General features: G+C 47.4%; 1 protein-coding gene across 1 annotated transcript in view; it reads left to right on the forward strand.

The window, feature by feature from the left end:
* The window catches only part of CCT7 (chaperonin containing TCP1 subunit 7), a 75,048-nt gene that overhangs the window by 7,247 nt on the left and 53,372 nt on the right, over positions 1 to 14,429 (forward strand). Inside the window, exons 2-4 of the mRNA XM_029594638.1 lie at positions 5,041 to 5,194; positions 7,817 to 7,923; positions 8,962 to 9,087. Of these exons, the coding sequence (XP_029450498.1) occupies positions 5,041 to 5,194; positions 7,817 to 7,923; positions 8,962 to 9,087 (387 nt within the window). The remainder of the gene's footprint in view (positions 1 to 5,040; positions 5,195 to 7,816; positions 7,924 to 8,961; positions 9,088 to 14,429) is intronic.

Raw genomic sequence — 14,429 nt, forward strand, 5'->3', positions numbered from 1 at the left:
AATCCAAGGTTCCTCGATTGCTGGAGGTCAAGAAGATGATGTTGTGTCCTTTTGCAGCAAAGGGCTGCTCCAGGGATTCCTGTCTGTTTTATCCTTACAGAGGAGTAACTATTGAAAAGTCTCAAACTCTTTGGAAGATCAGTCCTTTTGGCCTAAGAAGCCTTGTAAGGATGCAGGCTCCAGGGCCGGAGCACCTCTATCTTCACAATGACTATGTGGGGGCTCACCTACAGGATCAGATTCTTACCTATCACTTAGCTCACTTTTATGAAAGGTGGGCCCAGATTACGATGGACCAGTGGGTCCTGGAAGTGCTAAGAGATGGATATGTTCTAGATTTTCTCTGAATTTATCTGGATGGATTTATGGTCTCTCTGCAACTCTACAGAAGAGAGTGGCAGTGGAGACTATGTTAAGGAGGCTGTTGGATTTGAAGGCCGTAATTCTTGTTAGATCACAAGAAAATATGGGGCACTATTCCATTTATTTTGTCGTTTCCAAGTGTCAACCGGCAGCCGCAAGGGCTCTTTTCTCTGCCACCGGTGGCACAGATCTCTTTAAGGCTGGGTGCTGCTGCTCCTCTTTCTGCCCCACTGCTTTCTTTGAGAGGGGTGCTACAGCTGTTGCAATATCAGGCCATTGTTGACATCGAAGGTCCCGGCAGCCCGGATCTAATGGAGAAAGTTGAGGAGGAGGGCCAGAAAAACTGTCATTGGGTGGGTTTGGCCCACTGACCATAGTTTGCCCACTCCTGTCCAAGGTCATGGTGGTAGTAGTGGTGTCTCTGCACAAGGAAGGTATTCGGGTCCATCCGTATCTGGACGACTGGTTGATTTGGGCCAAAAGCACAGATGAGTCACTTGGCATCTCACAAGGTGATCTCCTTGCTTCAGGAGCTAGGCTGGGTAGTGAACTTGGCCAAGAGCAGCTTACTGCCGTATTAGATGCTAGATTATCTCTGTGTGTGATTTGATACGGAGCAGGGAGGGGTATTTCTATTGGAGAGTTGCATTCAGAAGTCAATTACTCAAGTTCAGACCCTGAGACCGACCATTCGCCCGATGGTGTGGTCTTATCTGCAGTTCCTAAGGGAACAACTCCCCTATGAGGAAAGACTAAAGAGGTTAGGACTTTTCAGCTTGGAGAAGAGACGACTGAGGGGATATGATAGAGGTGTTTAAAATCATGAGAGGTCTAGAACGGGTAGATGTGAATCGGTTATTTACTCTTTCGGATAGTAGAAAGACTAGGGGGCACTCCATGAAGTTAGCATGGGGTACATTTAAAACTAATCAGAGAAAGTTCTTTTTTACTCAACACACAATTAAACTCTGGAATTTGTTGCCAGAGAATGTGGTTAGTGCAGTTAGTATAGCTGTGTTTAAAAAAGGATTGGATAAGTTCTTGGAGGAGAAGTCCATTACCTGCTATTAAGTTCACTTAGAGAATAGCCACTGCCATTAGCAATGGTTACATGGAATAGACTTAGTTTTTGGGTACTTGCCAGGTTCTTATGGCCTGGATTGGCCACTGTTGGAAACAGGATGCTGGGCTTGATGGACCCTTGGTCTGACCCAGAATGGCATTTTCTTATGTTCTTATGTTCCTGGGATCTGTGGCAGCCACACTGGATGTAATTCCCTGGGCAAGGGCACACATATGACCCCTTCAGTGCACATTGCTTTCTGGTGGCATCCACAGTTGCAAGATTACCCACTGAGACTCCACTTGCCATTGGAGGTGAGCATCCAGTTGCAGTGGTGGTTACAAGAGGGTCATCTCAGGAAGGGGCTTTTCTTGGAGACAACAGATCGTCTCACGACAGATGTGAGCCTTCTGGGTTGGGGTACTCGCTGTCAAGATTTGGTGGTGCAAGGTCGCTGGGATGCCGAGGAGCAACAGTAGACCATCAATCGGTTGGAAGTGTGTGCAGTTCAACTGGCATGCTTGCGGATCGGCTGGATGCTCTAGCGATAAGGATAATGTCGGACAATGCCACAATAGTGGCCTACATCAGTCATTGAGGAGAAACCAGAAGCCAGTAGGTGTTGGAGGTAGATGCCTTATGTGTGTGCAGAGCATCTCCAGGACATTTTCCTAGCGTGTAGCAGATGGACTCAGGACCAGTGGGTATAGTGTGCTCCTGATAGCATTTGGAGACAGAGTTAGATTTCAGTCTGATTTCAGACTACATATACCCGTGCAGGAAGTGCAGCCCTCCAGTATTTCTCCGTCTCCATAGCAATTTGGGACTCTACACTCGCTTGCACAGCGTTAGAAAATCCAAACCAAAGAAGAAAATCTTACCTCTACAGATGAGCCCCGCTCTTCTGCGGTGATACCTAAGGGTCCCTCCCCCAGTCGAGAATTCCTGATGTGATTTCCGAGATCCCTTAGAGGTAAGCCTCAGTCCGGTAGCCGGTTCCTGGCGTGGACTTAGCCCCCAGGAATGGGAGTGGCTGAGAGGCAGCGGGTGCAATACCGAGCGCGGCGGTGAAGGTATATTCCCTCTCCACCCGCAGCCGGAGACCACCCGGCACGAGACCGGGAAGTGCCGAGACAAAGTAAGGTAGAAAACTTTCTTAAAGTCTCTGGTCTTCGAGGCTCGGCTAGCCGCACAGATAGTCCATCCAGCATCTGTTAAATCGGGTTGAGCAGCCCCGTCCGGGCTAGACCGTGATCCAGTGCGAGGGTCCTCCCTCGTGGAGACCCTCCGGGGGGGTCGCCATCTTGCCCACGTGGTCGTCTGCACCATTTCCCCTCCTTGACTGCCATATTGTCCGCACAACTGAGCCGGGCACTCAAAAGTCTTATGTGCACAGCAGTGCGCGCATCTGTGCTGTGTGCACAATGGTGCTGGGCGCACAAACTGGCCTGTGCACACATCCCTGCTAAATGCACAAATAGCGGCCTGCACGCACATCGTCGACACACTCGGAGCGCACAACTAAGTCTCCCGGCCCGCACACCTACGTGTGTACACGAATTTTGAGCCACTCCACGCGCACAAACCATGGCATTGCCGGCCAATTAAGCCAGGGTCAAGCACTCTAACCAGCCTGCCACCGGAGAGCTGCACAACCCGAAGTGGCCCCTGCCCTTCGCCTGCAGTGTGAAGAGACTCAGGGGGAATCAAAACTAGGCCCCCCAGTAGAGGAATCCGGCTCCACCAGTGATAGTCCGGACCTCTGTACCTCCGGTTCGGCCCCTTCTCAAATGGGTGCCTTGGGGAACCCCGCTGGAGACAATAGGGACCCAGGGACCCCTTCCTGGGTGGAATTCTTCAAAGGGCTGCAAACCCTTTGTCCAGGCGCAAGCGGAAGAGCAAGACCTTCCAAACCCTTCTCTGACCACTCCATAGCAAAAGCCTCCCCTTAGGGGACACTGACACCTCGGGGGAAGAGCCTGAACCCCTGGAGGAAGGGGAAATCCCTCCAGGGATGGAACTGGACCGAACAATGATGTGATGCTTCTCCAAAGATGAGTTACCAGATCTCGGGCCTGCGAGCCTGAAGACGCTGGCCATTCTGTGCGCAAGCACCACAGCGGAGCCAAAGACAAACTCAGTTTTACGTCTGTCTCCACCAGGCCTCATGCTGTTTCCCAATGCTGCAGGCCGTACTACTGATTGACCTGGAATGGAATACCCTGGAGGCTAGCTTCAAAGGAGGACGGGCCCCAGGAGCCCTATACCCCCTGGAACTCACGGCCAAAGAACTCCCTGGGTTCCCAAAAGTGGACACCATGGTCTGCGCTATCTCAAAGCCCACTACCAACCCAGTCAAAGGAGGAACTGCACTCAAGGATGCCCAAGACAGACGTCAGGAATCCATCCTTAAACAGTTATTTGATGTCACAGCAATGACTTCCACAGCATCCCTCCAGACAAATTTGTGAGATCACCATGCCACTCCCCCTCCAAGAGGATGGCAGTGGAAACCACACTAACAAAACCACTCAGCCTAAAGGCGATAACCTCTGTGCCCAAGCATCAACAAAATACTGGTCACTATTTTATCATTCCTAAGAAGAAGGGAAGTTTCCAGCTCATCCTGGACCGCAAGACCATCAGCTGCTACCTGAGGGTACCGCACTTCCGCATGGAAACCCTACGCTCTGTCATAAGGGCAGTACAACCGGGAGAATTCCTGACTTCACTGGATCTGTCAGAAGCCTATTTCCACATATCTGCCCATCACGACCATGAGCGCTGGCTTCGCTTTGCGATACTGGACCATCATCACCAGTTCCGGGCGCTACCCTTCGGACTAGCTACTACCTCTTTGACGTTCACCAAAACCTCCAGAGGAAAGTCATCAGGCGACCACCAGAGTCAAGAATGTACTGCAGAATCTCGGGTGGGTCGTCAACACAACCAAGAGCTGCCTGCAGCCCTCCCAATTGTTAGAGTACCTGGGAATCCGGTTCGACACCATACAAGGAGGAGGAAATTGATGAGCCAGAATCTTTACCATAAGGTGTATCATATTTGGGCAGATTCCACAGTATTTCCAGTTTTCATGTTTGGTTGTGGATGAATAAGATTTACAGTTTGAGTGGTTTCCAACCCTTTGATCCCTCTGTCTGTCTGAGGGGTATTTAGATTAGATTAATCTTGGCTTGGGTACAGGTCAATACTGAGGGACTGCAGGTGGCAGTCTCAGATAAGTAACAGTGCCTCAGTTTTGTTCTCTGACTCCATCTGCTGGTAGGGATGAATAACCCACTGGTCTGGACTGATCTGTAGTATTACAGGAACAAAAATTAGCCAGTAAGAACCGATTTTCCTATATCACCTTTGTTCTGGTTTCTAAAATGGTTGGCTGGTGCTCACGTTTTCTAAATTATTTTTCTCGCATAATAACATATGAGCTACATCCATATACTCAAATAATTTTAATGCCCTTCCCCCACCCCAAACTCCATTGTGCCCGCAGTTTGTGATCGTGCATTACTTTTTTTTTGTTGTTGTTGCTTTACTAGAATCCTTTATGACAAAAGTTCCTGGCCCCTTATGACATGTTTTTCTTTTCCTTCCAGCCCACTCCAGTTATCCTGTTGAAGGAAGGGACTGATACTTCCCAAGGAGTCCCTCAACTTGTAAGTAATATCAATGCCTGCCAGGTCATTGCAGAAGCAGTTCGCACAACTCTGGGCCCTCGTGGCATGGATAAGCTTATTGTTGATAACAGAGGTAAGATGTATTTTCTGTACTTTAGAAGCACAAACAAAACATGAATACAGACAAACTTAAAGGACCAAGTGCCTATTTTCATTCATTTGTGCTGCTCCTCTCTTCCAGAATCATATACTGCTCTCCTGGGTTTCTCTGTCTTTTATGTGCATGGCTTTGTACTTTTTTACATTAAATCTTAGCTGCCACACTCCTAACCACTCATCATGCTTTTTTAATTCTTGTCTTTCTTCATCCACTTCATCTACTGGCAAACATGCTACCATTTTTGCCATCTGATATATCTTCTCTTCTAGTTTCTCTGCAATATTGCTGATGAAAAATTGAGTAGAATTGGCCCCATGACTGATCCGTGTGGTATCTCACTGGTCCTTACTTTCCTCAAAATGAACTTATTTTACCACATGGCATGCTTTGCTCAGCTTTCACATGTTTTGTGGCTAGCCTCTTACGATGGACAGTAACAGCAAAACAAACTCCATTTACTGCCAAACACTTTGAAGTAATCAAACCCCTGCAAAAAATAAAACCTAGAATTTTGCCATATCATAGCAGAAGCCTTATCTATGAAAAGGCAGCAATGCAAATATTAGGCCCTAGAACACTAATACACCACCTACTAGGTAGATGACAAGCCGGACTGTTACAAATCCCTACGGAGAAACTACACACTAGCAGAAATACTGCTCCTCTGTCATATGCTCAACACAGATGCTTACCTAATACAAAATAACTGACTACAAATTAGAAATAGAATGCAGACTAAGCTGAAATGGAAAGCAGAACTCCGAACGGTGGAATACTGAAGAAAAGGCAAAATACAAATGAGATGTAATACCTCAGCGCTACCCCCGAGCGTCCTGCCAAGCATTGCCCAGGTCCGCCTGCACCTGTGCCTATGCTCCTACACACATAACCTTCCAGCTTGGATCCCACTTGTTTCTGGATAAGTTTCCCACCCACAAGCTATCCCCTGGTGGTTTCTAGGGACATTGGAACCCCACATAACCCAAAGGGACCCACAGACCAAATACACACAATACTGAGATAGTTAAATCAGTCCAAGACAGTACTAGCAAACTAATATGTTTATTAACAAAAGTACTAACAGTGAATGAAAGATTTTATCTGTAAACTGGAACAAGTAAAACAACAAGGATTAAACAGTAAACGTTAACTAAACACGTTCCACTACTTATCTAGTGCTTGGCGAGATCAGGAAAAAGGCTGTTCACAAGAGCTGAACAGGGCCTTAGTACAGAGATCTGATTTTTTTTGTACTTCCAACCAAGACTAGAGCATGCTAGCACCTTCAGGGCTAGTTCTTTATGTGAAGGATTAATCTGGGCACAAAGTGCTAGCTTCAGCTCTGAGCAGTAGCCTGTGACTAGTAATAGTTTTGGCACTACAGGATGTTTTAGTCTTAAGCTTCCTCAAGGATGCTGGGATATGTATGCTGTTTAAGCTTCATCCTGAGTCGAGCCAGTATCCAAAGCCTTAGTTTGAACTATAGAGCAGATGTCAAATGACACCTGCAAGCCAGCTCAGAGGAAATTAATTTTCTGGGGAAAACAGTCTCAGGACAGAACAAACTACAAAGCATGTAAAACCCATGTTTCACCATAACAGATATACACATGCCCAAAGATGGCATATTCCAGTCACTGAAAGTCAAAATAATTATTTACCTTTGTCTGATCTTACTTTTTTAATTGGTTGGTCCCAGTTTTTTTTTCCCCCTTTGTCTGCCTTCCTAATTCCTTTTTCAGGGATTTTTTCTTTCTTTCTCTCCTTCTTTCCTCCCTGAAACCCATGGCTCTCGCTTACACAGGCTCTATCACCCTCCCCCCCCCCCCCCCTCACACTCTCACTGTTACAATGATCTCACATGCAGGTTCCCACTCCCATACCATGCAGACACATAGGTTCTTGCTTTCACATTCAGGCTGCCTCTTACGCAGTTAGCCTCCCACTTACATGCTTTCTCTCTCGCTTAGGTTCATTTTTGCACAAACTCTCACACACTCTGGGCCACCTTCTTGGGCCATTGTGGTTTGAGGTCCATGGTGGCCCTGCGGAACAGCCTCCTCTTCTCTTGGGTCGCTACGGGATCAGCTCTTCAGCATGGCCTCCTTTTCTCGGGACACCAGGCATCGCTGATTGGATGGGCCCACCCAGCCACTGGAGCTAACCTTTCTAACAAATATGTTGGTTTGTTCTCTTTATAACAAGTGGTTGCTGTAATGTAGCAATTATATGGGTTGGAAAATGATGTGGCACGGTGCCTTAAATGCTTTTGAGCTTCAGTTTTTCCCATTAATGCACAATATTGTAAAAAAATTTCTATAGCGCTTTCTGCAGATTTTGGCTAGCAGTGTTCCATTCATAAGCTACTTTGTACTGTTGAGAGTTTGATTTCCCCCTTTTGAGTTTAATGCCTGGGCTATTCCAACTTCCCATGGATGTCCAGTGTGACCTGCTTGCTATTGTGATTATATTGGTATGAAAAGAAATAATGGTGGTATTGAAGAGAGAACTAGGTTCCGGTGACTAGAGATGTCATTTGACTATACATTTATAAAATGTGAAATCAAGGATATTTTTACTTTTATATCATTTTAGGTAAAGCAACAATTTCCAATGATGGTGCCACAATATTGAAGCTTCTTGATGTTGTGCACCCTGCTGCTAAAACCTTGGTGGACATTGCTAAATCCCAAGATGCGGAGGTAATTTTATGTTTTGGGGCGGTAGATGGGGTGCATACCTTATCTGGATATCAAAACCTTAGGCCTGAGATTACTAGAAATGTGCATTCGTTTTTGCCGAATTGGAAAATTTCAACGAAATTGTCCAATTCGGCTTGTTTCGGGGAGCCTGAAAAACGATCGGGATTTTCCCGTTTTTCGTGTTACTAATCCAAAAAACGATTTTTCGCGAAAAAAAAACCTGAACCGCAAAAAAACAACATTTCCTGCGGCGGCTGAAGAACAACATGAACACAAAAAAACGGTTCACATCTCTAGGGATTACCATTGTTCTTGCAATACTTTGGGAGCAACTCTAAATGGTTGCCCATTCCTTTGTGTTTATTAATGAACGTTGCCGTGTTACATGTTTCGGACCTCAGCACACCATGTAGTCAGATGTGTCTGAGCAACTGTTATGAGAGATGGATAATTTCATCTTCCTCATAACATACAGCCTCATTGGACATCTTACATAGGTCCTGTGTTTCACATTACTCATTGGTCTGTTATTGGAGAATGACAGTGACAGGCAATTTTACTCTAGTTCTCTTTTCATATGATTACATCACAAACTACTTCAGGTAGTTTGTGTGTATGTGTAGCAGCATACTTCTTAACTTCAGAAATATATTTAAGGGATTGATGCTTTAAACAGACAAGAAAATTGCTAATCATGTATCAGATGGAGGCTTGAACACACTAATACTGGGAAAAAACCCCCAAATAATCCAAAACACACATACCTTATTTACATTACTTTCCAAATCATGGTCTCTAACACATTCTTTACATAATATGTCCATCTCTGATGTCACATGCCCATTATCATACAATATGCAGGGCATATGTAACATGCTGCTGACCATGGTGGTTTGCAATGAAGTTAACCAAAGGCTGGAGCCAGGTTGGCTTGGCAAAACATGATAAATCAAAATGCTGCATGTGGACATAATTTGTCTAAAGATGTGCTGGGTCCAGTTGAGTTATGTTATTTAAAAATTTAAATTCTCGTTTTAGGTTGGTGATGGCACTACATCTGTGACTCTCCTTGCTTCAGAGTTCTTGAAACAAGTGAAAGCATATGTGGAGGAAGGCTTGCATCCTCAAATCGTTATTAGAGCATTCCATACTGCAACCCAACTGGTACGTCAGCAACCTCCTGCCATACAGATGGTTTGCAAATCAGCATTTCAAAGTGGACAGATGAGATGTCTGCAGTATTGAAGTATGCTGTCATGGACTGTGGGAGATAGCAGCGTACATTTTTGCCAGGCATTGGGGTGCTATGCTGCTTGTTGGTCTTTGTCCATCTGCTGTGCCTTTTTGAGGGCATGCAGAATCCATTGATGGTCCAGTACAGCTTAGTAGGAGATTCCAGGACTGCTGCATGCAGCTCTTAATTTTTACCATTATAGTTTAGCACTTTTAGAAGAATAGGCCTTATAAAGCTGTAGAGGGGAATGAAAATATACTTTAACTGTCTCTGAAAAATCAAGATAAAGATTAAACTTGGTTCAAAATAAATTTAAAAAAAGGAAATACTGTTTTCTCATCCTGCACCCAAGGGAGACTCAAGCACACATGGTGTAAGACCTTTCCAGCCTGACCTCCCCTGAAGGCATGTCATGCCTGAGTCATGACATGCAGTCTGTGAAGCCCATTGTCAGTTCTTATAATATGGTTAGAGTAAGATTTTTCTTGAATTTTTGGGACACAACATTAATTTGTTTAACTCTGTATCAGTCTCAACCCTAGTTAGATTAAGTAAGAGAATATGTGTGCTGCAATACTACTCTATCCATTTCAGTAATTTGTAGTGGGTGCTTTGATATCACTGAAAGATAGTTGTATGGCTAGATGAGAGAGATGAAAGAGTAATACTGAGAACTTATTTTTATTTATTTGAATGTTTTTTTATACCAAAGTTTGGTGTCAGCCTTCACTCCGGTTTACATTTATAACAACGATTTATATTAAAACATCAGAGAAACAGTTATCAAGCATTTACCAATGTTACTTTATGTTAATATTGCTAATATAAGAACATTAAGTAACATTATAGGTTGATTGATACGTTCGGTAGTATTTTATGGGTAGTTTAGCTAAATGCAATAGATGTAAAGGGGATTTGCCGGTCAGGTTTAGGGGTACGATGGGGTTGATATGCAGTAGAGATGTGAATCGGAACTGAAATCCGAACCGATTCTGGTTCCGATTCACATCTCTAATATGCAGGAGGTAGTCATATGTTTGATTCAGTAAATAGTGCTGTATGTAGCATCACTGAATTCCACATTCCTTTGCCTTCTGCTTGGCCAGTCAGGAACAAATGGGTTTGTCCTCTCATCCAAACAGTGGAGACAAAGTTTTTGGTTTTTTTATGACACCACTGGCATATATGTCACTAATAGAACCAGTATAGTCAGTAATTTCTGTCTTCAGCAATTAGATGAGACAGTTTGGCTTAGGCACACTTTATTTAATTGAGATTTGGAGGGTATCTTTATTGTTTTTCTATTATAGAGTTGGTATGGCAACCTAGGATTGTCGGCTGAAAAAAGTTTTAAATTGAACCAAGCTCCTGCTTTGCAGTGAAGCAAGGTTTGCTGATTTTGAAGCTCCCAGTTCCCTAGGCTTGAGGGATTTTGATATGTTGAAGCATTTAAAGTCTGAGAGGAAACACTCCATTTCCTATCGTGTAGCAGATGTACTCAGGACCAATGGATATAGTGTGCTCCTGTTAGTAGTTGGAGACGGATCAGATTTCAATCTGACATCAGCCCTAGTACATATACCCCTGCAGGAAGCCCTGCTCTTCAGTATTTTCCGTCTCCATAGCAGTTCGGGACTCTATACACACTTGCACAGCATTAGAATATTCTAACCAAAGAAATCCAAAACCAGAAGAAATCTTACCTCTACAGACGAGCCCCGCTCTCCTTCGGTGATACCTACGGGTCACTCCCCCAGTTGAGAATTCCTGAGGTGATTTCCGCGATCCCTCAAAGGTAGGCCTTTTCCCGGCAGCCAGTTCCTGGCATGGGACTTAGCCCCCGACATCGGGTGCAACTAAGAGGCAGCGGGCTCAACTCTGAGCGCGGCGGTGAAGGTACTTTTTCCCTCTTCCCCCCCCCCCCCCCCCCCCCCCGCAGCCGGAGACCGCCCGGACGAGACCAGGAACGCCGAGACAAGGTAAGGTAGAAAACTTCCTAAAAGTCTTCGGTCTCTGAGGCTCGAAGAGCCGCACAGATCGCCAGCTGGCATCAGTGCCACCGGTTTGATCAGCCCTATCCGGGCTAGACCCCGGTCCGATATGAGGGTCCTCCCACGTGGAGACCCTCCGAGGTGGTCGCTATATTGCTCGCGTGGTCGCTGTCGCCATTTTCGCTTGATCACCGCCCTGTCCGCCGATTTGATCCGTGCGCACAGCGGCGTGCACAGCCACGCGTTCAACGGCGCCGGGCGCACAAGTAAACCCCATGCGCACAACGGCGCACGCATCTTATTGAGCGCACATTCCGACCTAACAGCACAACTTGGGCACACCCGGAGCGCATAACTAAGCGGGGGGTTTCTGCAATCCGACGCGCCAAACCATGGCACCACCGGACAAGAAGCTCATGCTCAGATCCTCTGCCCCAGCATTCCACATAAGAGCTGTGCAGCACGAAGAGGCCCACGGCTCTGTCTACAGTGCGAGGAGGCTCTGGGTGAACCAGGCCAGGGTCATCCCAGCCAGCACTGGGATCCGGATCCACAGACAGTACACCGGACCTCTCTGCCCCCAGTGGGAACCTCCTTCAAACGGGGCTCCCCGGGGACACAGCACTTCTCATACATACATACATACATACATACATACCTTTGTCCACATGCAACCGGTGCCTCCAGTGACACAGCCACAGCCTTCCCCAGAGGACCCTAACATCCCGGGACCCTTTAGACCCAGAGAATTGCCTCTCCCGCCTAAAAGCCCCAACTCTGGGGACACGGACACCTCGGACGAGGATCAAGACTCCCTGGAGGAAGGGGAAATCCTCCCCCAGGAACGGAACCTTGCCAAAGACGGAACTATCAGACCTCGTGGCTCACAGCTTGAAAGAGCTCGCTAGCTCAGGCTCAAGTGACACAGTGGAACTGAAGACGAACCCCCTCCTAGAGGGACTCCAACAGGCCTCCCGCCATTTTCCTCTGCTGCAAGCCGTCCAACAGCTGATTGACCTGGAATGGGAATCTCTGGAGGCCACTTTCAAGGGGGGACGGACCCTGGCAGCCCTATACCCCCTGGACCCCGTCCCCAAAGATTTCCTGGCATTCCTCAAAGTGGATGCCATGGTCTGTGCGGTCTCAAAGCGCACTACCATCCCAGTCGAAGGAGGAGCAGTGCTCAAGATGCCCATGACAGACATCTGGAATCCATCCTCAAACAGTCATTCGATGTATCGGTTATGTCGCTACAGATCGCGGCCTGCTGTGCTGTGGTGTCATGTGCCTGCTTATCAAAGACCAGGAATGCCACCACACCCATTGAAGCACTAGAACCAGCAGTATCATTCCTCATGAATGCAACCTTCGACCTGGTATGCACCGCAGCCAGAGGCGTTTCGTCTGGCATGGCAGCCAGAAGGCAACTCTGGCTCCGAAGCTGGTCAGCAGACGCGACGTCTAAGACGAGACTCACGAGAATACCTTTTAAGGGAACCCTCCTGTTTGGAAGCGAACTGGAGAAGTTAGGCAACAAATGGGGCAAATCCCCACTACCGCAGCTACTGGAGGACAAGAGAAGCCAGTGCCCCCCCACCCCCCCCCCCCCCCCACCCGAACATCTAAGAGTAGGGGATCACAATACTTCAAACCGTACAAAAGTAATATCAAGCATCTCGCCCTGCAGGCAGGGGCCAGTCCTTTCGGAACAAGCACAACAAAAGGGGAGCTGGCTCTGATCCAGGCCGCAGCCGCACCCCACAATGAAAATCAGCCAACCCATCCACAGGAAGAAGTCATAGGGGGCAGGCATGCCCTATTCTACCAAAGATGGGTCGAAAGAACTTCGGACAAGTGAGTCCTAACCATCATTCGAGAGGGATATTACTTGGACTTCCACAACATCCCTCCGGTCAAGTTTGTGAAATCTCCCTGCCACGACCCTGTCAGGAAGATGGCAGTGGAATCCACACTGACCAAATTGTTCGACTTAAAGACCATAACGCCGGTGCCCACGCAACAAAATACTGGGCACTATTCCATCTATTTTATTGTTACCAAGAAAGAGGGCACATTCCGTCCCATCCTGGACCTCGGGTCCGTCAACCGCCACCTGAGGGTCCCTCGCTTCTGCATGAAAACCCTACGCTTGGTTATAAGGGTGATACAGCCGGGAGAATTCCTGACATCTCTGGATCTGTCAGAAGCCTACCTGCACATCCTGGTCCATCACGAGCATCAGCATTTTCTACGCTTCGCGATCCTGGACCACCACTACCAGTTCCAGGCACTACCCTTTGGGCTAGCCACAGCACCCCGAACGTTCACCAAAATCATGGTGGTAGTGGCAGCAACACTGAGGAAAGAAGGAATCCTCGTACACCCATATCTGGACGATTGGCTGATCAGGGCAAAATCCCCACAGGAAAGAAATCAGGCGACCACCAGAGTCAAAACTCTACTGGAGAACCTTGGGTGGGTGGTCAACACAAACGAGCTGTCTGCAGCCCTCCCAGTCTCTGAAATACCTGGGAGTCCGGTTCGACACAAGATCATTCTGACTCCTACAAGGAGAACAAAACTGATGAACCAATTGCAAAACCTGTTAAGCAGTCTTTGCCCCAAGTTGGGACTACCTCCAAGTCCTCTGTCTCATGACATCCACACTGGAAGTGGTTCCATGGGCAAGAGCTCACATGCGAGCCCTACAGCGTTCCCTACTGTCACGATAGAATCCGATGTCCCAGAACTACTCCGTTCGCCTCCAGCTCCCGGAGGAAGTTTGAACCCAGCTACAATGGTGGCTACAAGAAGACCATCTGAGCAAGGGAATAAGGCTATCACTGCCGACCTGGGGAGCCACTGCCAGGAACTGACCGCACAGGGGTAATGGGACAAGGAAGAGTTGGGATGGAACATCAACTGACTAGAAGCATGGGCAGTCAGGTTAGCCTGCCTACGGTTCAGGCACAGACTCCGGGGCAAATCGGTCAGTCATGTCTGACAACGCCTCAACAGTTGCCTACCTCAACCGCCAGGGAGGAACCAGGAGCCAACAGGTGTCCCTGGAAATTGACCCCCTAATTGCGTGGGCGGAATCAAACCTACAAGAGATCTCAGCCACCCACATCGTGGGAAAAGACAACGTCACTGTGGATTACCTCAGCAGAGAAAGTCTAGACCCAGGGGAATGGAAAATGTTGACCACAGCCTTACAGTTGATAGTAAACCACTGGGGAACACCAGCCATGGATCTCCTGGCAACTTGCTCCAACGCCCAA

The sequence above is a fragment of the Rhinatrema bivittatum genome, chromosome 1, assembly GCF_901001135.1.
Source record: "Rhinatrema bivittatum chromosome 1, aRhiBiv1.1, whole genome shotgun sequence".
NCBI lineage: Eukaryota > Metazoa > Chordata > Amphibia > Gymnophiona > Rhinatrematidae > Rhinatrema > Rhinatrema bivittatum.